The sequence below is a fragment of the Rhinoraja longicauda genome, chromosome 4, assembly GCF_053455715.1.
Source record: "Rhinoraja longicauda isolate Sanriku21f chromosome 4, sRhiLon1.1, whole genome shotgun sequence".
Taxonomy (NCBI): Eukaryota; Metazoa; Chordata; class Chondrichthyes; order Rajiformes; family Arhynchobatidae; genus Rhinoraja; species Rhinoraja longicauda.
The window spans coordinates 89,870,772-89,892,856 of record NC_135956.1 but is presented as its reverse complement, the minus strand read 5'-3'; the positions used below and the strand labels follow the sequence as shown (position 1 = coordinate 89,892,856).

Here is a 22,085-nt window from a genome sequence, read left to right as displayed (position 1 = left end):
CAGGACGCAATCCTACCCGTCCCTTTGACGCAGCACGCAACCCTCCCGTCCGCGTGACGCACCACGCTGTGACGCAACGAAACCCTCCCGTCCGCGTGACGCAACACGCAATCTTCCCTTCCCCGTGACGCATCACGCTGTGACGCATCACGCAACTTTCCGTCCGCGTGACGCAAAACGTCGTGACACACCACGCGACGCGACCCTCCCCTCCCACGTGACGCAGCACGCCATGACGCAGCACTCAACCCTCCCGTCCGCGTGACGTACCACGCAACCTTCCCCTCCCCATGACGTAACACGCCGCGACGCAGCACGCAACCTTCCCCTCCCCGTGACGCAGCACGCAACCTTCTCAACCCCGTGACGCAACACGTCGTGACGCATCACGCAACCCCGGGACTCATGTGACCCCACCATCGCAGAACCATGTGACATCGACGCGTCACGTGATCCTTCCCCGCCCCTGCTGGCGTCGGGCAGCGTTTTTATCCCGCCCCCCCCACACGTGATAACCCCCTCTTCCCCCTCCGGCCGCCGGCGGCCCAGGGAACGTCCACAAATCCCGCACTGTGAGCAAGGCGCAGACAGCGGCCAGCTGGGGCTCACTGGCACTGGGTCAACAAGGCTGCCTGTGGAGGCCGGCAGTGGTCATGTTTAAGGCAGAGAATGATAGATATATTTGTCATCAGTGCGGGTGTCAGGGGTAACGGGGAGAAGGCAGGAGAATGGGGTTAGGAGGGAGAGATAGAATGACGGAGTCGACTCGATGGGCCGAATGGCCTCATTCTGCTCCTATCAGTTATGGGTGGCACAGCGGTAGAGTTACTGCCTCACAGCACTCACAGCGCCGGGGACCCGGGTTCCATCCCGACTACGGGCGCTGTCTGTACGGAGTTTGTACGTTCTCCCCGTGACCTGCGTGGGTTTTCTCCGAGATCTTCTGTTTCCTCCCACACTCCAAAGACGTGCAGGTTAATTGGCTGGGCAAATGTAAACATTGTCCCTCGTGGGTGTAGGGTGGTATTAGTGTGCGGGGATCGCTGGTCGGCGCGGACCCGGTGGGCCGAAGGGCCTGTTTCCGTGCTGTATCTCTAAACTAAACTAAACTAAACTAAACTTATGTGTAACTCAACGGGTCAGGCAGTATTTCTGGAGAAAATGGATAGGTAACAATTCAGGTCAGGAGCCTTTTTCAGACTCTATCCTATCCTCACGTCCCATTTCCAGCTTTCACCGAGCAGCATCAGTCTGAGGAAGGATCTCGAGCCGAAACGTTTCCAATGATGCTGCCTAACCCTGTGAATAACTCCAGCACTCTGTGTAGGAACAAACAGCAGATGCTGGTTTAAACTGAATAGACAATAGGTGCAGGAGGAGGCCATTCGGCCCTTCGAGCCAACACCGCCATTCAATGCGATCATGGCTGATCACTCTCAATCAGTACCCCGTTCCTGCCTTCTCCCCATACCCCCTGACTCCGCTATCCTTAAGAGCTCTATCCAGCTCTCTCTTGAAAGCTTCCAACGAACTGGCCTCCACTGCCTTCTGAGGCAGAGAATTCCACAGATTCACAACTCTCTGACTGAAAAAGTTTTTCCACATCTCCGTTCTAAATGGCCTACCCCTTATTCTTAAACTGTGGCCCCTTGTCCTGGACTCCCCCAACATTGGGAACATGTTTCCTGCCTCTAACGTGTCCAACCCCTTAATAATCTTATACGTTTCGATGAAGATAGAAACAAAAAGCTGGAGTAACTCAGCGGGACAGGCAGCATCTCTGGAGAGAAGGAATAATAATAATAATACATTTTATTTGTCATATGTAGGTTGGCACAGGGTCAATAGGTGACGTTTCGGCTTGACACCCTTCTTCAGTCTGATAGTCCGGGGAAAGGGAACCAAGAGATATAGACGGTGATGTAGGGATATACAGAACAAATGAATGAAAGGCTGACACATGATGAAAGAATGGGTCGACTGGGCTTGTATTCACTGGAATTTAGAAGGATGAGAGGGAATCTTATCGAAACATATACAATTCTTAAGGGATTGGACAGGCTAGATGCAGGTAAAATGTATCCCGATGTTGGGGGAGTCCAGAACCAGGGGTCACAGTTTAAGAATAAGGGGTGGGCCCTTTGGAATGGAGATGAGGAAAAACATTTTCAGTCAGAGAGTTGTGAATCTGTGGAATTCTCTGCCTCAGAAGGCAGTGGAGGCCAATTCACTGGATGTTTTCAAAAGAGAGTTAGTTTTGGCTCTTGGGGCTAAAAGGAATCAAGGGATATGGGGAGAAAGCAGGAACAGGGTACTGATTTTAGATGATCAGCCATGATCATATTGAATGGCGGTGCTGGCTCGAAGGGCCGAAGGGCATTGTTAGCTGTGGGCGAGGTGAAAACAAGTTACAGACAATGAGACTAAACAGGACGAACTAGTACAACGACTACGGTGGGGGAGGGACGGAGAGAGAGGGGATGCAAGGGTTACTTGACGTTAGAGAAATTAATCGTTCATACCGCTGGGGTGTGGGCTGCCCAAGTAAATATGAGGTGCTGTTCCTTCAATTTGCGTTCGGCCTCACTCTGACAGTGGAGGAAGCCCAGGACGGAGAGGTCAGTGTGGGAATGGGAATGGGAATGGGGAGTTGAAGTGTTAGGCAACGGGGGAGATCAGGTAGGCCCAGTTCGGACTGAGCGAAGGTGTTCAGCGCGACCATCGCCCAGTCTCTCTGCTGAGTAACTCCAGCACTCAAAGTGTCTTGCTCAAGTTGTACCGTAAAGTTTCATGGCGTCTCAATCAAGACTTATATCGCAGGCATCGGCGCCTAAAGCAGCTGAGATTGTCATGCGGTTGCTAGTTTTTACACATTTTTTGAGCCTTTTTTTTCCAATTCCGTCCTCCAAAGCAATTTAGAGGCAATCCCTTGCTGTGGCATTGACCCTGATTTAGATGATCCCGATAAGCAAGAGGCACTTAAAAGGTAAAACAGCATGAAATATCTTTAATGTTATGTAGGTTTCTATATATATATATATATGATTGCAAAGATCTAATCCTTACATTTTAAATTTGCCATGCATTTGGTTTTTGGATGTGTGTAAGACTTTATTTACAACTTGCGTTATGACATTTTGTCCTAACACATCCCTCTTTCATATGAAATAAGTTTTTTAAGTTGGAAAGAGTGCAGAGAAAAAACCCAGTGCCGGAGTAACAGCGTGTCAGGCAGCATCTCTGGAGATACGCACAAATTCGCCTGCAGTTCCTTCCCACACATTTCGTCTGCTCCACTACGAAATCTCTTCAAGGTATGCCTACTTTGAAGAAGTTACTTTTTTTTGCATATCTTTCATTTGCTTGTTCTATGTCTCTCTACATCGTCATCTATACATCTCTTGTTTCCCTCTCCTCTGACTCTCCGTCTGACGATAAATGTGAAGTTATCCACTTTGGCCGCAAAACACAAGGAGGCAGATTATTATCTCAGTGGTGTCAGATTAGCGGAAAAAGGGAAGTGCAACGAGACCTGGGTGTCCTTGTACACCAGTCACTGAAAGTAAACGTGCAGGTACGGCAGGCAGTGAAGAAAGCTAATGGCATGTCGGCCTTCATTACGAGAGGATTTGAGTAGAGGAGTAAAGAGGTCCTTCTGCAGTTGTACAGGGCCCTAGTGAGACCGCACCTGGAGTATTGTGTGCAGTTTTCGTCTCCTAATTTGAGGAAGGACGTCCTTGCTATTGAGGCAGTGCAGTGTAGGTTCACCAGGTTAATCCCCGGGATGGCGGGCTGCCATATGAGGAAAAATTGGGAAGACTGGGCCTGTATTCACTGGAATTTAGAAGGATGAGAGGGGATCTTATAGAAACGTATAAAATAATAAAAGGATTGGACAAGCTAGATGCAGGAAAATTTTCCCAATGTTGGGGGAGTCCAGAACCAGGGGCCACACAGTCTTAGAATAAAGGGGAGGCCATTTAAAACTGAGATGAGAAAAACCTTTTTCACCCAGAGAGTTGTGAATTTGTGGAATTCTCTGCCACAGAGGGCAGTGGAGGCCAATTCACTGGATGAATTTAAAAGAGAGTTAGATAGAGCTCTAGGGGCTAGTGGAATCGAGGGATATGGGGAGAAGGCAGGCACGGGTTACTGATTGTGGATGATCAGCCATGATCACAATGAATGGCGGTGCTGGCTCAAAGGGCCAAATGGCCCCCTCCTGCACCTATTTTCCATGTTTCTATGTGAAACCTGATAACAGAGGGGAAGAAACTGTCCCTGAGTCTGGTGGTGCGCGCTGGCAAGCCTCTGTATCGATGGAAGAACAGCACAAGAACAGGACATTTGGCCCAGAGTGTCCGTGCTGAGCATGAGGCCAAGTTAAACTAATCCCCTCAGCCTGCACGAGATCCTGCACATGAAGCTAATCTAAACCACCGTAACATGCTGGAGCCTACCAGGCCATTGGCAAGTCATGCACGCTTCATTGGAAGCCATGTCCTGGGAATAATGATCTCACTGGGAGGGAAGCTCTGAGTGTATACACAGAGAGCCAGAGGCCTCTATCCTGGCACTCTGCCTCGATGTGCAGAGCATTGAGTAACTGCACAGCACATCAAAGCCCAGGGCTGTTCACGCTCTGGGTCCAAGGTGGCTTCCATTTGTGGAACCCTGGCCCCAGGCTTGAAGGTGACCCCCCTCTCCCTTACCTCCCCCATCCCGTCCCCCCACCCCATCCCCATCCCCCCACCCCATCCCCCCTTCCCCTCCCCCTGCCCCATCCCTTCCCCCAAGGGAATCAAGGGATATGGGGAGAAGGCAGGCTGATTGTGGATGATCAGCCATGATCACAATGAATGGCGGTGCTGGCTCGAAGGGCCAAATGGCCTCCTCCTGCACCTATTTTCCATGTTTTCTATGAAGAAGGGTCTTGACCCGAAATGTCACCCATTCCTTCTCTCCAGAGAGGCTGCCTGACCCGCTGAGATACTCCGGCATTGTGCGTCCATCGTCGATTTAAACCAGCATCTCCAGTTCATTCTTCCACATCTCTGGAGAACGCGGGTGGGTGACGTTTCAGATCGGGAGCCTTCCCCAGACTGGTTGCAGTGGGTGGGTGTCAGGGGGAATGAGGTTGAGGGGGAGAGATAGATCAGCCATGATTGAATGGCGGGTCGAATGGCTTAATTCTGCTCCTGTCACATGAACATATGGCAGAGAGGTGGGGGGGAGGAACAAAGACTGGCAAGTGATAGGTGGATACAGGTGATGGGGTTTTAGATAGCTAGAGATGGAAAGACAGAAGGTATGAGACAAAAGGATTGGAGTTTTGGATAGTGAAGCGAGAGGAAGGAATGTAGATGGAGGGGGAGGGGAGAAATGGGTCTGACTCAAGGTGGGGCATAGGTGAGGGAGGAAGGAAGGGGGGGGTGGAGGTTGGTAATTGCCTCATGTTGGTGAATTCAATGTTCATATTGGGTTGTAAGCTACCCAAGCGGAATATGTGGTGCTGTTCCTCCAGTTTGCGTGTGGCCTCACTCTGGCAATGGAGGAGGCCCAGGACAGATAGGTCAGTGTGGAAATGGTTAGCAATGGGGAGATCCAACAGGCCTTGTGTTGGTGTTTGGCAAAACAGTCACTGAGTGTACGCTTGTTCTCGGCAATGTACATAGGGTTGCCAACTGTCCCGTATTAGCCGGGACATCCTGTATTTTGGGCTAAATTGGTTTGTCCTGTACGGGACCGCCCTTGTCCCGTATTAGGCCCGGGGGGCGCTGTAGGCCTGGGCACTGTAGGCCTGGACACTGTAGGCCTGGACACTGTAGGCCCGGACATTGTAGGCCCGGACATTGTAGGCCCGGACACTGTAGGCCTGGACACTGTAGGCCCGGACACTGTAGGCCCGGACACTGTAGGCCCGGACACTGTAGGCCCGGACACTGTAGGCCCAGGGGCCACTGTAGGCCTGGACACTGTAGGCCCGGACACTGTAGGCCCGGACATTGTAGGCCCGGACACTGTAGGCCTGGACACTGTAGGCCCAGGGGCCGCTGTAGGCCCAGATAGTGTAGGCTAACGGAGTATGTTCGGGGAGCGGGGCCGAGTGTGTTCGCCTAACGGAAGTTGCGTAGCAATCCGCTTCCTGGCCCGGGCGGTCGCCATTGGTGGAGCGGGAGCAGGTGGCCGTTGGCTGGGTGAGGTCACGTGGGGCGCGGGGCGGTGACGTCACCTTTTGTCCCTTATTTGTGAGTGAGAAAGTTGGCAACCCCTAGATGTACAGGAGCCGACATCTGGAGCACCAGATGCAGTGGATGAGGTTGGACGAGTGGGAAACCACGTTCACTAAAGAAAGAGGACGTCCTGGATGTTCAGTTTAGAGATACAGTGCGGAAACAGGCCCTTCGGCCCATCGAGTCCGTGCCGACCAGCGATCCCCGCACACCAACACTGCCCTACACCCACTGGGGACAGTTTATAATTTTTACCAATTAGCCGAACAAACCTTTACGTGTTTGGAGTGTGGGAGAAAACCCGGAGAAAACCCACGCAGGTCACGGGGAGAACGTGCAAGCTCCGTACAGACAGCGCCCGTAGTCGGGATGGAACCCGGGTCTCTGGCGATGTGAGGCAGCAACTCTACCGTGCACGGTAGATGTCTGAGAATGGAAAGCCTCATCTTGGAAGCACAGTTGTGGAGACAGAGGAACTGTGAGAGTAATCCCCATTGGCAACAGAATGGAACTTTGTCGGCATCCAATATGTGGCCACTCTTTGTACACGTGTCTGCAAAACAAAGAATCTCACTCTGACAATTCACATGTGATAATAAATTATCCTTCATTCACTCATTCACTCATTCATTCCTCATGACTTTGTACACCTCAAGAAGACCCCTCGGCCTCCTGCACTCCAAGGAATAGTCCTAGCCTGCACAACCATTCCCTATAGCTCAGGCCCTCAAGTCCTGGCAACATCCTCGTAATTCCTTACGGTCACGTTCGGATGCCTTTAACCTTAACAACCTTTAACCCTTTCCTTTCTTGGGGAATCTCTTAAGATCAAGGATCATTTTACTTCCACTCTGGGTTTTGGGTTCTGGAGGTGACCTTTAAGGCCGTGATGAAAACTATAGATTCTTCCACAGATACTTAATGAAGTGCTTGACAGAGTGCGTGGGTAAACTGTGGGGTAGCGTATACTTCGCTGTGCAGGACCTTCACAGAGAAAGGCAGGGCCCTGGGGAATGTTGCAGAGCAGAGGGATCTAGGAGTGCAGGTACATCGTTCCCTGAAAGTGGCCTCACAGATAGACAGGGAGTGTTGTAGAGCAGAGGGATCTAGGAGTGCAGGTACATAGTCCCCTGAAATTTGTGCCACAGGTAGACAGGGAGTGTTGTAGAGCAGAGGGATCTAGGAGTGCAGGTACATAGTCCCCTGAAATTGGTGCCACAGGTAGACAGGGAGTGTTGTAGAGCAGAAGTATCTAGGAGCACAGGTACACAGTTCCTTGAAAGTGGCCTCACGTGTAGCTATAATCTGAAATCACAGCGGCCTTTGTACATCAATAAAAGCGTAATAGTTTAGGAAGGAGTTGCAGATGCTGGTTTAAACCGAAGACAGGCACAGAAGGCTGGAGTAACTCAGCGGGTCAGACAGCATCTCTGGTGAAAAGGAATAGGTGACGTTTCGGAGCAAGACACTTCTTCAGACTGACAGTCAGGGGAGAGGGAAACGAGAGATGCAGACGGTGATATATAGAGATATAGAACAAATGTGTGAAAGATATGCATAAAAGTAACGACGATATAGGAAGCAGGCCATTCATTATTAGCTGTGGGCTAGGTGAAAAAGAGTTACAGACAATGAGAATTAACAGGACAACCTTGAAACTACTATGACTAGGGGCAGTGGAGGGATGGAGAGAGAGGGAAAGTATAAGATTATTAAGGGGTTGGACACGTTAGAGGCAGGAAACATGTTCCCAATGTTGGGGGAGTCCAGAACCAGGGGCCACAGTTTAAGAATAAGGGGTAGGCCATTTCGAACAGAGAGTTGTAAATCTGTGGAATTCTCTGCCTCAGAAGGCAGTGGAGGCCAATTCTCTGAATGCATTCAAGAGAGAGCTAGATAGAGCTCTTAAGGATAGCGGAGTCAGGGGGTATGGGGAGAAGGCAGGAACGGGGTACTGATTGAGAATGATCAGCCATGATCACATTGAATGGCGGTGCTGGATCGAAGGGCTGAAGGGCCGAAGGGCCGAATGGCCTCCTCCTGCACCTATTGTCTATTGTCTATTGTCTATTGAAAGCAAGGGTTACTTGAAGTTAGAGAAGTCAATGTTCATACCGCTGGGGTGTGAGCTGCCCAAGCGAAATATGAGGTGCTGTTCCTCCAATTTGTGCTGGGCCTCACTCTGACAATGGAGGAGGCCCAGGATAGGAAGGCCGGCGTGGGAATGGGAGGGGGAGTTGAAGTGCTGGGCAACTGGGAGATCAGGTAGGCCCAGATAGTGGGTGGAAATCACCCGACTGAGAACAAGTAACGGATAAACGAGGAGGAATAACTGTCGAGAGTCATCGAATGTTTGATCCGAACCCCTGTGCCTTTATCTCTAGGGTTCGGAAGAGACCATGGTTTCCGTAGCAACGGTCGGGCAGCTCCTCACGCCTGCGTTCACGGTTGACATCCAGAAGGTTGAGGGCAATGCCAGGAGGATGCTGGAGCGAAGCCGGGCCCTGGGAGTGCAGCTGCGGCCACACATGAAGACGCACAAGACGCTGTAAGTACAACGCTGGCAGAGACGCTGGACTTTAGACGGACGAGAGGAGATCGTGTAGAAGCCTACGAAATTAGAGTTGCAGAGTGATACAGTGTGGAGACAGGCCCTTTCGGCCCAACTCGCCCACACCGGCCAACAATGTCCCAGCTACACTAGGCCCACCTGCCCGCGCTTGGTCCATAACCCTCCAAACCCGTCCTATCCATGCACCTGTCCAACTGTTTCTTAAACGATGGGATAGTCCCAGCCTCGACTACCTCCTCTGACAGCTCGAAGGGCCGAATGGCCTCCTCCTGCACCTATTGTCTATTGTCCAACAACCCAGGTCTGTCCCGCTTCTCCCAGGTGGCGCAGCAGTAGAGTTGCTGCCTTACAGCAATTGCAACGCCGGAGACCCGGGTTCAATCCCGACCACGGGTGCCGTCTGTACGGAGTTTGTACGTTCTCCCCGTGACCTGCGTGGGTTTTCTCCGAGATCTTCGGTTTCCCCCCACACTCCAAAGACGTACAGGTTTGTAGGTTTAATTGGCTTGGGTTTGTATACTTGCTATAAGTCTAAATTTGTCCCCAGTGTGCGTGTAGGCATGTGTTAATGTGCGGGGATCGCTGGTCGGCGTGGACTCGGTGGGCCGAAGGGCCTGTTTCCACGTTGTATCTCCAAAACTAAAATCAGGAATGGAAGCAAGAGTGGGCGATGGTAATGTGGACTTGTAAATGTATTATTGATCGACGGCGAGCAGGTTTATAGGTTCATTGGCCTCTGTAAATCTCACCTCGTGTACGGGATATTTCCCAATAGGAGCTGCTTTAGTTGCACTTTCTATTAGAGTAAAGAGATAGACAATAAACGGCTTGATCGTAATCATGCATTGTCTTTCCGCTAGCTGGTTAGACAATAGACAATAGGTGCAGGAGGAGGCCATTCGGCCCTTCGAGCCAGCACCGCCATTCAATGTGATCATGGCTGATCATTCTCAATCAGTACCCCGTTCCTGCCTTCTCCCCATACCCCCTGACTCCGCTATCCTTAAGAGCTCTATCTAGCTCTCTCTTGAATGCATTCGGAGAATTGGCCTCCACTGCCTTCTGAGGCAGAGAATTCCACAGATTCACAACTCTCTGACCGAAAAAGTTTTTCCTCATCTCAGTTCTAAATGGCCTACTCCTTACTCTTAAACTGTGGCCCCTGGTTCTGGACTCCCCCAACATTTCCTGCCTCTAACGTGACCAACCCCTTAATAATCTTATACGATTCGATAAGATCTCCTCTCATTCTTCTAAATTCCAGTGTATACAAGCCCAGTCGCTCCAGTCTTTCAACATATGACAGTCCCGCCATTCCGGGAATTAACCGAGTAAACCTACGCTGCACGCCCTCAATAGCAAGAATATCCTTCCTCAAATTTGGAGACCAAAACTGCACAGTACTCCAGGTGCGGTCTCACTAGGGCCCTGTACAACTGCAGAAGGACCTCTTTGCTCCTATACTCAACTCCTCTTGTTATGAAGGCCAACATTCCATTGGCTTTCTTCACTGCCTGCTGTACCTGCATGCTTCCTTTCAGTGACTGATGCACTAGGACACCCAGATCTCATTGTACGTCCCCTGTTGCTAACTTGACACCATTCAGGTAATACTCTACCTTCCTATTCTTACCACCAAAGTGGATAACCTCACACTTGTCCACATGAAACTGCATCTGCCATGCATCCGCCCACTCACACAGCCTGTCCAAGTCACCCTGCAACCTCATAGCATCTTCCTCACAGTTCACACTACCACCCAGCTTTGTGTCATCTGCAAATTTGCTAATGAGTATTACCTCTCGACGAAGCCAGACTAACGCGGTGTGCCGGTGTGCCTGTGGTTGCAGGGAGTGTGCGGAGATCATGACGGGAGGTAGTCGCCGCGGCATCGCCGTCTCCACGCTGGCCGAAGCGCGCTTCTACGCCGACCGCGGCTTCGACGACATCCTGTACACCTTCCCGCTGCCCGTGGACAAGATGGCGGCCTGCGCCGAGCTGGCCGACCGCCTGGACCGCTTCCAGGTGCTGGTGGACGACGGAGTGGCGGTGACGGAGCTGGAGGGCCGGAGGCTGAGGGGCGGCAAGCCGTGGCTGGTCTGGTTGAAGCTGGACTGCAACAACGGACGAGGTGTTTACCTTCCCTGACTGTAGTTTAGTTCAGAGACGCACCGCGAGGGAAACCACCGTGTCCGCGCCGACCAGCGGCCCCCGCGCTCTAACACCACCCGACACACACTAGGGACAATGTTTACATTCACACCAAGCCAATTAACCGACAAACCTGGTGTTTATTTCACAAAATGCTGGAGTAACTCAGCGGGTTGGGCAGCATCTCAGCAGAGAAGGAATGGGCGACGTTTCGGGTCGAGACGGCAACTCTACCGCTGGGCCACCGTGCCGCCGTGCCGCCCAAATTAGAATTACGCAGGATCGTTTAGAACACGTGACTGGCATCCATCCTCCAACTTCATCATTCATGGAACCGTGGAGTGATGCAGTGTGGAAACAGAGGTTTCGGCCCAACTTGGTCCACGCCCACCAGCCTGTCCCATCCGCACAAGCCTCGTCTGCCTGCGTTTGGCGCATATCCCTCTAAACCTTTCCTATTCCTGTCCCAGCCTCAACTACCTCCTCCGGCAGCTCGTTCCATACACCCACCACCCTCTGTGTGAAACAGTTACCCCTCAGGTTTCCTCACCGTAAAACTATGTCCTCTGGCTCTTGATTGCCGTCCTGTGGGTAACAAACTCTGTGCATCTACCAGATCTACTCCTCCGTGATCTGATTTGAGGAAGGACGTCCTTGCTATTGAGGCAGTGCGGCGTAGGTTCACCAGGTTTTTCCCCGGGACGGCGGGACAGTCCCATGAGGAAAGAGGAAAAATTGGAAAGACTGGGCTTGTATTCACTGGAGTTGAGAAGGATGAGAGGGGATCTAATAGAGACGTATAAAATTATGAAAGGACTGGACAAGCTAGATGCCGGGCGGCCGCCATTGGTGGAGCGGGAGCAGGTGGCCGCTGGCTGGGTGAGGTCACGTGGGGCGCGGGGCGGTGACGTCACCTTGTCCCTTATTTGGGAGTGAGATACTTGGCACCCCTACCTGACTCTCAGTCTGAAGAAGTGTCTCGACCGGAAACGTCACCTATTCCTTTTCTCCAGAGATGCTGCCTGACCCGCTGAGTTACTCCAGCATTTTGCGTCTATCCTCTGGAATACTGAGGGTTTAAGCTTAGTCTGATCATTGTTTGGCCATGGGGTGGCAGTGCAGTCTGTGGATCGTACATCCTCCAGCATTAACTAATGGCAGAGACTTCCACCCACTTCTGAACGCAAATCCGAATGTCCACCTCATAGATTTACAGAAAAATTGCAGTAGTTCAGCTTAGTTTATACCATACAATCACGTCAAACTCAAGTACAATAGGTAGAGCAAAGGGGCAGATAGAGTGCAGAATATAGTTCACAGCATGTTCAGTACAGACATTGCGGGCCGAAGGGCCTATTCGCCTGCTGCATTGATCTGTCCACAGACACAAAATGTTGGTGTAACTCAGAGGGACAGGCAGCATCTCTGGAGAGAAGGAATTATTTTTTTCTATCCCATTCTCACTCCTCTCCAGAGATGCTGCCTGTCCCGTTGAGTTACAATAGACAATAGACAATAGGCGCAGGATGAGGCCATTCGGCCCTTCGAGCCAGCACCACATTCAATGTGATCATGGCTGATCATTCTCAATCAGTACCCCGTTCCTCCCTTCTCCCCATACCCCCTGACTCCACTATCCTTAAGAGCTCTATCTAGCTCTCTCTTGAATGCATTCAGAGAATTGGCCTCCACTGCCTTCTGAGGCAGAGAATTCCACAGATTCACAACTCTCTGACTGAAAATGTTTTTCCTCATCTCCGTTCTAAATGGCCTACCCCTTATTCTTAAACTGTGGCCCCTGGTTCTGGACTCCCCCAACATTGGGAACATGTTTCCTGCCTCTAACGTGTCCAACCCCTTAATAATCTTATATGTTTCGATAAGATCCCCTCTCATCCTTCTAAATTCCAGTGTATACTCGAGCATTTTGTGTCTATCTTCGGTGTAAACCAGCATCTGCAGTTCCTTCCTACTGCATTGTTCTGTGTTCTACATGTATGTTTAGGTTTAGGTTTATTATTGTCACGTGTACTGAAATACCGTGAAAGGTCCCGACCCGAACCATCACCTGTCCATGTTCTCCAGAGATGCTGCCTGACCCGCTGAGTTACTCCAGCACTCTGTGAAACGTCACCTATCCATGTTCTCCAGAGATGCTGCCTGACCCGCTGAGTTACTCCAGCACTCTGTGAAACGTCACATATCCATGTTCTCCACAGATGCTGCCTGACCCGCTGAGTTACTCCAGCACTCTGTGACTTTTTTACAATGAAAAGCTTTGTTTTGCATGCTGTCTCATCAAATCAGATAATACTGCATATAAATATAATCAAGTCAAACTCCAGTACAATAGTCAGAGCAAAGGGGAAGATACAGAGTGCAGAATATAGTTCTCAGCATCGTAGCGCACCAGTTCCACAGACAAGGTCCAATGTCTCCACTATCCTTAAGAGCTCTATCTAGCTCTCTCTTGAATGCATTCAGAGAATTGGCGTCCACTGCCTTCTGAGGCAGAGAATTCCGCAGATGTACAGCCCTCTGACTGAAAAAGTTTTTCCTCATCTCCCTTCTAAATGGCCTACCCCTTTCCCTACACATAGAAACAGGCCCTTCGGCCCACAATGTCCGTGCAGAGCATGATGCCAAGATGTCGCCGCTGTTCTAAACACCTTCCCCTCTTGTCCAGCGGGCGTGCGTCCTGAAGACCCGACTGCCTTGACCCTGGCGAAGTCGATCGCAGACAGCGAGGCGCTGGAGCTGGTGGGGGTGTACGCTCACTGTGGAAACTCCTATGAGGCGGCAGGTGTTCAGGAGATCCAGGGGGTAGCCCTGGAAACGACGCGGGCCACCTTGGAGTTTGTGGAGAAGTACGAACGTTTGTTCCATATCATTACCAATGCTTCAATAGTACTTCTTAAACGCACGTGACTAGATATAGTGAGATTCGTTCTAAAGTGAAATTCAGTAAAGTCATAGGTAGACAATAGACAATAGGTGCAGGAGTAGGCCATTCGGCCCTTTGAGCCAGCACCACCATTCAATGTGATCATGGCTGATTGTTCTCAATCAGTACCCCGTTCCTGCCTTCTCCCCATACCCCCTGACTCCACTACCCTTAAGAGCTCTATCTAGCTCTCTCTTTAATGCATTCAGAGAATTGGCCTCCACTGCCTTCTGAGGCAGTGAATTCCACAGATTCACAACTCTCTGACTAAAAAAGTTTTTCCTCATCTCAGTTCTAAATGGCCTACCCCTGACACAAAAAGCCAGAGTAACTCAGTGGGTCAGGCAGCATCTCTGGAGAAAAGGAATAGGGTGGGTTGCCAACTGTCCCGTATTAGCTGGGACATCCTGTATATTGGGCTAAATTGGTTTGTCCCCTACAGGACTGCCCTGTAGGCCCGGACGCTGTAGGCCCGGGGACCGCTGTAGGCCCGGACAGTGTAGGCCCAGAGGCCTGGGTGCCGCCTAACGATGGTTGCGTAGCAACCCGCCTCCCGGCTTGGGCGGCCGCCATTGATAGAGCGGGAGCACGTGGCCGCTGGCTGGGTGAGGCGGGGCAGGGGGCGGTGACGTCACCTTTTGTCCCTTATTTGGGAGTGAGAAAGTTGCCAACCCTAGGAATAGGTGACGTTTCAGGTCATAAGGAATAGGAGTAGAATTAGTCCATTCGGCGCATCAAGTTTACATCACCATTCAATCATGGCTGATCTATCTCTCCCTCCTAACCCCATGTAGGAGTAAACATGGGTCGAGACCCTTCTTCGGACCCTACCTGTCACAACCCGAAACATCGTCCGTTCCTTTTCTCCAGAGATGCTGTCTGACCCGCTGAAGGATGAGAGGAGATCTTATCGAAACGTATAAGATTATTAAGGGGTTGGACACGTTAGAGGCAGGAAACATGTTCCCAATGTTGGGGGAGTCCAGAACAAGGGGCCACAGTTTAAGAATAAAGGGTAGGCCATTTAGAACGGAGATGAGGAAAAACATTTTCAGTCAGAGAGTTGTGAATCTGTGGAATTCTCTGCCTCAGAAGGCAGTGGAGGCCAATTCTCTGAGTGCATTCAAGAGAGAGCTAGATAGAGCTCTTAAGGATAGCGGAGTCAGGGGGCATGGGGAGAAGGCAGGAACGGGGTACTGATTGTGAATGATCAGCCATGATCACATTGAATGGCGGTGCTGGCTCAAAGGGCCGAATGGCCTCCTCCTGCACCTATTGTCTATTGATTTACTGCAGCTTTTTGTGTTTATCTTCAGTTTAAACCAGTATCTGCAGTTCCTTCCGACACATTCAGTAAAATCATACGATATTTAGTTTAGTTTAGAGATACAGCGCTGAAACAGGCCGTTTGTCCCACCGAGTCCGCACCGACCAGCGATCCCCGTACACTAACACTATCCTGCACACACTGCACTGGGGACAATGAACAATATTACTGAAGCCAATTAACCTACAAACCTGTACGTCTTCGGAGTGTGGGAAGAAACCGGAGCACCTGGGGAAAACCCACGCAGGTCACGGGGAGAACGTACAAACTCCCGCACCACCCGCAGTCAGGATCGAACCCGGACCTCTGGTGCTGTAAGGCAGCAATTCTACCGCTGCGGCACAGTGCTGACCAGGTATATACAGTCCAAGCACTATCGTACATGAGTACAAGTGCAGAACTATTGGGCAGCACAGTAGTGCAACAGTGATCGACACTCCGGTTGTTACTAACCTGTGTCCTAGAAACAAAGAAACATGGAAAATAGGTGCAGGAGGAGGCCATTCGGCCCTTCGAGCCAGCAGCGCCATTCAACGTGATCATAGAAACATGGACATAGAAAATAGGTGCAGGAGGAGGCCATTCGGCCCTTCAAGCCAGCACCGCCATTCATTGTGATCATGGCTGATCATCCACAATCAGTAACCTGTGCCTGCCTTCTCCACATATCCCTTGATTCCGCTAGCCCCTAGAGCTCTATCTAACTCTCTCTTAAATTCATCCAGTGAATTGGTCTCCGCTGCCCTCTGTGGCAGAGAATTCCACAAATTCACAACTCTCTGGGTGAAAAGGTTCCTTCTCACCTCAGTTTTAAACGGCCTCCCCTTTATTCTTAGACTGTGGCCCCTGGTTCTGGACTCCCCCAACACTGGGGACATTCTTCCTGCATCTAACTTGTCCAGTCTTTTCATAATTTTATACGTCTCTATAAGATCCCCTCTCATCCTTCTGAACTCCAGTGAGTACAAGCCCAGTCTTTCCAATCTTTCCTCATATGACAGTCCCGCCATCCCGGGGTGATCATGGGTAATCATCCAAAATCAGTGCCCCGTTCCTGCTTTTTCCCCATATCCCTTGATTCCGTTAGCCCTAAGAGCACAATCTAACTCTCTCTGGTGAAAACATCCAGTGACTTGGCCTCCACTGCCTTCTGCGAATTCCTCTGCTTCTTGTTGCCTCTACTCTGGGTATAAGACTCCATCCATTCCCCTCATGATTTTGTACACCTCAGCCTCCTGCGCTCCAAGGAATAATGTCCTAACGAAGAAGGGTCTTGACCCGAAACACCACCCACAGATGCTGCCCGTCCTGCTGAGTTACTCCAGTTTTCCTGTGTCTATCTTCGATCTAACCTAAACTAAACCAGACTATTCCCCTCATGATTTTATACTCTCCGACAACGAGCTGAGGTGTTTTCTTCGGCAGAAGCTTTTCAGATGCACTCAAATGAGCATCTTCTTCCATCCACCCAGCCTGAAGGGTTTAAACTCCAGTTTTGTGCCACAGACGGGTTTTTTTAAGAATAGATCTTGGTAATAATATATCCTTTGAACTCATCAGCCTCGCTCAAACAGCAGAAAGGGGGAAGAGAGGAAAGGTTGTGAGGGATGATGAAGGCCGGTGAGATCCGCCTGTAGCGACCTTGTTAAACCACGGCACTTTCATCCCACTACTTGTTAAGTGTTTAATAGCTTTCTCGTGACACTTCCTGTGTGCCTCTTGTCCCACTCCTGTCCTGAGGGCTTTTGTGCCATGATCGTTATATGGCTCCATGCAGGTACCACAACCTTACAATTACTATCTGCCTTTGATAAAGAGGAGCAAAGAGGTCCTTCTGCAGTTGTACAGGGCCCTAGTGAGACCGCACCTGGAGTACTGTGTGCAGTTTTGGTCTCCAAATTTGAGGAAGGATATTCTTGCTATTGAGGGCGTGCAGCGTAGGTTTACTAGGTTAATTCCCGGAATGGCGGGACTATCGTATGTTGAAAGACTGGAGCGACTAGGCTTGTATACACTGGAATTTAGAAGGATGAGAGGGGATCTTATCGAAACGTATAGGATTATTAAGGGGTTGGACACGTTAGAGGCAGGAAACATGTTCCCAATGTTGGGGGAGTCCAGAACAAGGGGCCACAGTTTAAGAATAAGGGGTAGGCCATTTAGAACGGAGATGAGGAAAAACTCTTTCGGTCAGAGAGTTGTGAATCTGTGGAATTCTCTGCCTCAGAAGGCAGTGGAGGTCAATTCTCTGAATGCATTCAAGAGAGAGCTAGATAGAGCTCTTAAGGATAGCGGAGTCAGTGGGTATGGGGAGAAGGCAGGAATGGGGTACTGATTGAGAATGATCAGCCATGATCACATTGAATGGCGGTGCTGGCTCGAAGGGCTGAATGGCCTCCTCCTGCACCTATTGTCTATTGATGTAGGAGTAAAATTCTTCACCGAGCGGCTCGGTGGCGCAGCGGCAGAGTTGCTGCCTCACAGCGCTGGAGACCTGGGTTTGATCCCAGCTATGGGTGCCGTCAGTGTGGAAACAGGCCCTTCGGCCCACCGAGTCCGCGCCGACCCCTAGTTTTATCCTACACGCACTAGGGACAGTTTACAGAAGCCAATTAAATTCATGTTCTCAAGTGATAGGAGCAGAATTAGGCCATTCGGCCCATCAAGTCTATTCCAGCTATTCAATCATGGCTGATCTATCTCTCCCTCCCAACCCCATTCACCTGCCTTCTCCCCATCACCCCTGACACCCGTCGTAAATAGACAATAGACAATAGGTGTAATCATGGCTGATCATTCTTAATCAGTACCCCGTTCCTGCCTTCTCCCCATACCCCCTGACTCCGTTATCCTTAAGAGCTCTATCTAGCTCTCTTGAATGCATTCAGAGAATTGGCCTCCACTGCCTTCTGAGGCAGTGAATTCCACAGATTCACAACTCTCTGACTGAAAACTCTCTGACCAAAACCGCACAACTCTCTGACCAAAACTGCACACAGTACTCCAGGTGCGGTCTCACTAGGGCCCTGTACAACTACAGAAGGACCTCTTTGCTCCTATACTCAACTCCTCTTGTTATGAAGGCCAACATTCCATTGGCTTTCTTCACTGCCTGCTGTACCTGCATGCTTCCTTTCAGTGACTGATGCACTAGGACACCCAGATCTCGTTGTACGCCCCCTTTTCCTAACTTGACACCATTCAGATAATACTCTGGCCTTCCTATTCTTACCACCAAAGTGGATAACCTCACACTTATCCACATTAAACTGCATTTGCCATGCATCCGCCCACTCACACAACCTGTCCAAGTCACCCTGCAACCTCGTAGCATCTTCCTCACAGTTCACACTGCCACCCAGCTTTGTATCATCTGCAAATTTGCTAATGGTACTTTTAATCCCTTCATCCAAATCAAATTAACCTATAAACCTGTACGTCTTTGGAGTGTGGGAGGGAACCGGAGCGCCCGGAGAAAACCCACGCGGTCACATGGCGAACGTACAAACTCCGCACAGACAGCGCCCGTAGTCAGGATGGAACCCGTGTCCCTGGCGCTGTGAGGCCGCGACTCTACCGCTGTGCCTCTGTGCTTTGGTGTACTCGATTCGATTACAACTCAACCCTGAGGGCTGGGACTGATTACTGGGAGTGACAGAGAGGGCCATCCATTGATCAACGACATCCTGTGAGAATGTGCTGACAGTGTCACACCCCTGTGTGAGAGGCCACAAAGACATTGAAGCTGAAAGACATCTCTCCCTCCCTCTCATCCCGGCGCTCTTGCTACCTCCCTCGTTGACGTGAGTCACCGTGCAAACACTCCCAAGCAGATTTCCGCCCGAGCCGCAATATGTGGCCCGTCAGAGGCCGGTCCATCAGCAATCACACAGCACAGTTCCGTTTTATTAGTTGCAGGAGGGAGGCAGGTTTTTCTAATTTACTGGGTTGGCAGTAATGTGTGTCGGAGGCTCTGCTGCGTTCAGCGTAGTGGGGAGGGCCATCTGGATGTGCAGCATCTGGATCATCACTGCTCAGTGGTTTACTGTTCCCTCTCATAGAACATGGCGCAGCGGTAGAGTTGCTGCTTCACAGCGCCAGAGGCCCGGGTTCCATCCCTCCCGACCACGGGCGCTGTCTGCACGGAGTTTGTACGTTCTCCCCGTGACCCGCGTGGGTTTTCTCCGAGATCGTTTAGTTTAGTTTAGAGATGCAGTGCGAAAACAGGCCCTTTCGGCCCACTGGGTCCGTGCCGACCAGCGATCCCTGCACACTAACACCATCCTACAGAACTAAGAGCTCTTAAGGATAGCGGAGTCAGGGGGTATGGGGAGAAGGCAGGAACGGGGTACTGATTGAGAATGATCAGCCATGATCACATTGAATGGCGGTGCTGGCTCGAAGGGCTGAATGGCCTCCTCCTGCACCTATTGTCTATTGTCTATTTTTACATTTACCAAATGTAAACGTGGGAGGAAACCGAAGATCTCGGAGTAGGAAAATAACTGCAGATGCTGGTGCAACTCGAAGGTATCACAAAATGCTGGAGTAACTCAGCGGGTCAGTCAGCATCTCAGGAGAGAAGGAATGGGTGACGTTTCGGGTCGAGACCCTTCTTCGGACTGCTCAGCCTGAAGAAGGGTCTCGACCCGAAACGTCACCCATTCCTTCTCTCCAAGATGCTGCCTGACCCGCTGAGTTACTCCAGCATTTTGTGATACCGAAGATCTCGGAGAAACCCCACGCAGGTCAGGGGGAGACAATAGACAATAGGTGCAGGAGGAGGCCATTCGGCCCTTCGAGGCAGCACCGCCATTCAATGTGATCATGGCTGATCATTCTCAATCAGTACCCCGTTCCTGCCTTCTCCCCGTACCCCCTGACTCCGCTATCCTTAAGAGCTCTATCTAGCTTTGTCTTGAATGCATTCAGAGAATTGGCCTCCACTGCCTTCTGAGGCAGAGAATTCCACAGATTCACAACTCTCTGACTGAAAAAGGTTTTTCCTCATCTCAGTTCTAAATGGCCAACCCCTTATTCTTAAACTGTGGCCCCTGGTTCTGGACTCCCCCAACATTGGGAACTTGTGTTTCCTGCCTCTAACGTGTCCAACCCCTTAATAACCCCTTAGAACGTACAAACTCCGTACAGACAGCGCCCGCAGTGGGGATCGAACCCGGGTCTCCGGCGCTGCATTCGCTGTAAGGCGGCAACTTTCTCAACTGTCACACGTGCTGATAGATCCCACGCTCTGCACCACCTGTGTGTATAGAAGACTACCTCTTTCCAAATTGACCTACATTCCAGCTGTGGTAGCAAGGAACTGGCCCCGTGGCAGAAGCCACGTCCACATGGTGGGGCTGGGAACTGGAAGGGTCCGGAGCTAATTCTGCTACCACCACCATCATCTATCGTACAAGCGATGGGTCCCACTGACTGTCGCCTGGAAGCTTGCGCCCTTTTCAGGACGCACGATGTCAGCGATGTAACATTTGAAACATGGATGATGGACACAAAAGAAGAGGAACAAGGAACTGCAGATGCCGGTTTAACCAAAGAAAGACACAAAGTGCAGGAGTAACTCAGCGGGGGTCAGGCGGCATGCCCAGAGAACATGGACAGGTTGGGATCCTTACTCTTAGCTGCAGAGTTACTCCAGTAATTTGTCTTTTTTGGGGGAAATCAGCATCTGCGATTCTTTGTGTCGACCTTTTAACACTCTGTTAAAACAATCTGTTTCTGAACTAGAATGTGTAGGAAGGAACTGCAGGTGCAGGTTTACATCAAAGATCGACACAAAATGCTGGAGTAACTCAGCGGGGCAGGCAGCCTCTCTGGATAGAAGGGATGGGTGACGTTTTGGGTCGGGACCCATCTTCACTATGTAGAAGAAGGGTCTCTACCCGAAACGTCACTCGTTCAGACTGAAGAAGGGTCTCTACCCAAAACTTCTCCCCACAACCTCTGCTCTGATACCCGCACTAATGAAGCATCTATCTATCTCTGCCTTAGAAATATCCACTGACTTAGCCTCCACAGCCGTCTGTGGCAAAGAAATCCGCAGATTCACCACCCTCTGACTAAACAAATTCCTCCTCATCTCCTTCCTAAAGGAACGTCCTTTAACTCCGAGGCCGTGCCCTCTGGGTCCTAGACTCTCTCTCTAGTGGAAACATCCTCTCCACATCCACTCTGTCCAAGCCTTTCACTAATTCGGTAGGTTTGAAGAAGGGTCTCGACCCGAAACGACACCCATTCCATCTCTCCAGAGATGCTGCCAGAGCCGCTGAGTTACTCCAGCATTTTCTGTCTATCTTCTGCTCGAGAATTATCTGCAGGGATGTTAGAGATCCCTAAATATTCCAAACTTTAATATTAATGTTACAAATACAAATACAAATTTCAGCTTCAAGTAAAATCAGTGTAAGTGAAAGCTTAACCTTGCGAAATCTTAAATAAGCAGCGAGCACTCTGATAGCGGAGCACAACTGCCAAAACAGAGAAGCCAAATTGAAGAAGGCCGTCAAAGGAAAGATCTCCATCCAAAATATGAATACATTTTTTCATTCTTCACCGGTTTCGTTTAGTTTAGTTTAGAGATACAGCGCGGAAACAGGCCCTTCAGCCCACCGAGTCCGCGCCGACCAGCGATCCCCGCACGCTAATGCTATCTACACACTGCTAGGGTCAATTTACATTTATACCAAGCCAATTAACCGTACGTCTTTGGAGTGTGGGAGGAAACTGAAGATCTCAGAGAAAACCCACGCAGGTCATGGGGAGAACGTACAAACACAATAGACAATAGACAATAGGTGCAGGAGTAGAGGAGGCCATTCGGCCCTTCGAGCCAGCACC

General features: G+C 50.6%; 1 protein-coding gene across 3 annotated transcripts in view; it reads left to right on the top strand.

Annotated features, from left to right (window-relative positions):
* Positions 1-2,958: 2,958 nt before the first annotated feature.
* Positions 2,959-22,085, top strand: part of LOC144593236 (D-serine dehydratase) — a 555,040-nt gene continuing 535,913 nt past the window's right edge. For 2 of the 3 annotated variants that reach the window (XR_013547224.1, XM_078398743.1), the window contains exons 1-5: positions 2,959-2,986; positions 3,173-3,314; positions 8,618-8,781; positions 10,656-10,936; positions 13,643-13,823. Coding sequence is in view for 1 of the 3 variants with exons in the window: in XM_078398743.1 (XP_078254869.1) it covers positions 8,633-8,781; positions 10,656-10,936; positions 13,643-13,823 (611 nt within the window). In the remaining 2 variants the exon portion in view is untranslated. The remainder of the gene's footprint in view (positions 2,987-3,172; positions 3,315-8,617; positions 8,782-10,655; positions 10,937-13,642; positions 13,824-22,085) is intronic. The other variant, XR_013547225.1, reaches the window with a different exon arrangement.